At 38.4% G+C, this 2,192-nt stretch overlaps 1 protein-coding gene across 5 annotated transcripts in view; it reads right to left on the bottom strand.

Annotated features, from left to right (window-relative positions):
- Positions 1-2,192, bottom strand: part of clockb (clock circadian regulator b) — a 26,698-nt gene that overhangs the window by 10,829 nt on the left and 13,677 nt on the right. For all 5 annotated transcript variants that reach the window (XM_032543909.1, XM_032543927.1, XM_032543935.1 and 2 more), the window contains exon 19: positions 1,757-1,915. In XM_032543909.1, the coding sequence (XP_032399800.1) occupies positions 1,757-1,915 (159 nt within the window). The remainder of the gene's footprint in view (positions 1-1,756; positions 1,916-2,192) is intronic.

Here is a 2,192-nt window from a genome sequence, read left to right as displayed (position 1 = left end):
GCTCTCTCTGATCATTCCTGTGTTTCTTTAACGGCGCTATCTTGGTGCCCAAAAGTGTCCAAATTGTAAAGTTACAAATGTTATTGATGCCATTGCTCCAACTAGGGTCAAAGCTGTATCTGGTAAGAAAAGATCTCCATGGAAAAATGTCATACTGGGAAGAACTGAAAAAAGAGAATGTCAAAAACCTGAATGCAGGTGGCGTAAAACTAATATCCTGGCCCATCACAATAACTATAAAGAGAGACTTTGCATTAATAATTTGGATCTGAGGAATGCAAGGCGGTCCTTCTTCACTGACATTATTGCCAGAAACAATAATAATTAACATGCTTTCTTTGCTACTGTCGACAGGTTAACAAACCCTCCAGTACCAGTAGCATCTTTCTCCACCCAGGCCTGCAATGAATTTCCCTCCTTTTTCGAAGACAAAATTCAGAAAATTAGTCAGTGCCTCCATATCAAGTATGGGATATGTGTTGTCACAGTGTTGATCTATGTCAATTTCATAGATCAACCATAAAAACCTGGAGGACATTATACAACATCTAAAAACCTCCTCCTGTGGCCTTGATATTCTACCAACGGACGTTTTCAAAAATGTTTAGAATTGCTTGGCTTCAGATCTTTTACAGATTGTAAACACGTCTCTGCTCTCAAGTATCTTCCCACATGACCTGAAAACTGCAGTCATCATGCCATTATTAAAAAAGAACAATCTAGACAGATCACTAATGAGCAATTATAGGCCGATATCAAACCTTCTGTTTTTCAGTAAAATTATTGAAAAATAGTTTTTTCAAAAACTCAACCTTTTCTTGTCACTAAACAATGATTTTGATGCCTTCCAGTTTGGTTTTCGACCACACCACAGCACTGAGCCGGCTCTTGTTAAAGTCTTTAATGACATCCACTTAAACGTAGATAGTGGCAAAATTTCAGTGCTAGTATTACTTGAGCTCAGTGCTGCATTTGATACGGTCAAACACGAGATATTACTAGACCGGTTGGGAAACTTGGTTGGCCGTTCTGGCTCAGTCCTAAACTGGTTAGAATCCTACTTAAAAAAAAAGGACTACTTTGTGTCTATGTCTAGGTATTTATACATCGGAGCATACAAATATGACGTGCGGCGTTCCCCAAGGCTCCATCCTGGGGCCTCTTCTGTTTAACATCTACTGTACATGCTTCCGATGGCTCAGATTATGGAAAACAACAAAATAAATTCCCATAGTTACGCGGACGACACACAAATTTACATAACCTTATTGCCAGGGGACTATAGTCCGAAACAAAAACTAAGTGCATTGAACAAATTAACAACTGGATGAGCCAGAACTTTATTAAATTAAATGAAGAAAAAACTGAGGTGGTTATTTTAGGGGCAAATAAGGAACAACGACGAAAAGTCTGTGCTCAGCTTCAACAACAATGTTAAAAACAAGAGACAAAGCCAGAAATCTTGGTGTAGTCATCCACTCAGACCTGAATTTTAACTAACCCTAACCCTTTCAGTAAACTGAAGTAACTCTCTGGTTTGTTGTTTGAATATAATTTGTTTTATTTTGTTGTAAAAGGTACAACACAGCAAAAAAAAAACTGTTGTCACAATAACAATACAAGACAATAAACTGTAGACAAAATTTAATAAATACACAATGAGCAAACTGGACATACATTTGTATACACCCTTTTGTATGAAAAGGCTACATTTAAAAATTCTAAAAGCTATCATGTGTGTAAGTCTACATCTTACCTGTATGCCCTGTCCCTGGACTTTCTGCAGCTGGTCTTGGATGTGTCTCAGCTCATCTTGCTGCCGCTGGATGTTGGCTTGGATCAGTCTTGTTCTCTGTTCTAGCTGCTCCTTTAGATGCTGCATGGCATTCACCTGCGCTGAGAATTCCATCACAGGCTGTGGGTGGAGACAAAAAGAACCGGTAAGTCACTTACTTCAAGTGTGTATGTGCAGTTAGCAGAAACAGATGTTCTGATGCTCAAAACCAAACACTTGCAAATGAACATCACAAAGTCAACAGTAGTGCCGCAGAACCCATTTTTTTTGTCTGACCAATTTTCCAAAAAAAACAACAACACTTAATTTGTTCAAATATTAATCTAATGTCGATCGACTGAGAAATAACGGACAAACTGTTTCTGAGGCCTGTACTATGAAGCAAGATTTGGCGTTA

This window comes from Etheostoma spectabile, chromosome 2, assembly GCF_008692095.1.
Source record: "Etheostoma spectabile isolate EspeVRDwgs_2016 chromosome 2, UIUC_Espe_1.0, whole genome shotgun sequence".
Classification (NCBI taxonomy): domain Eukaryota; kingdom Metazoa; phylum Chordata; class Actinopteri; order Perciformes; family Percidae; genus Etheostoma; species Etheostoma spectabile.
This window is presented reverse-complemented; position numbering and strand designations above follow the sequence as displayed.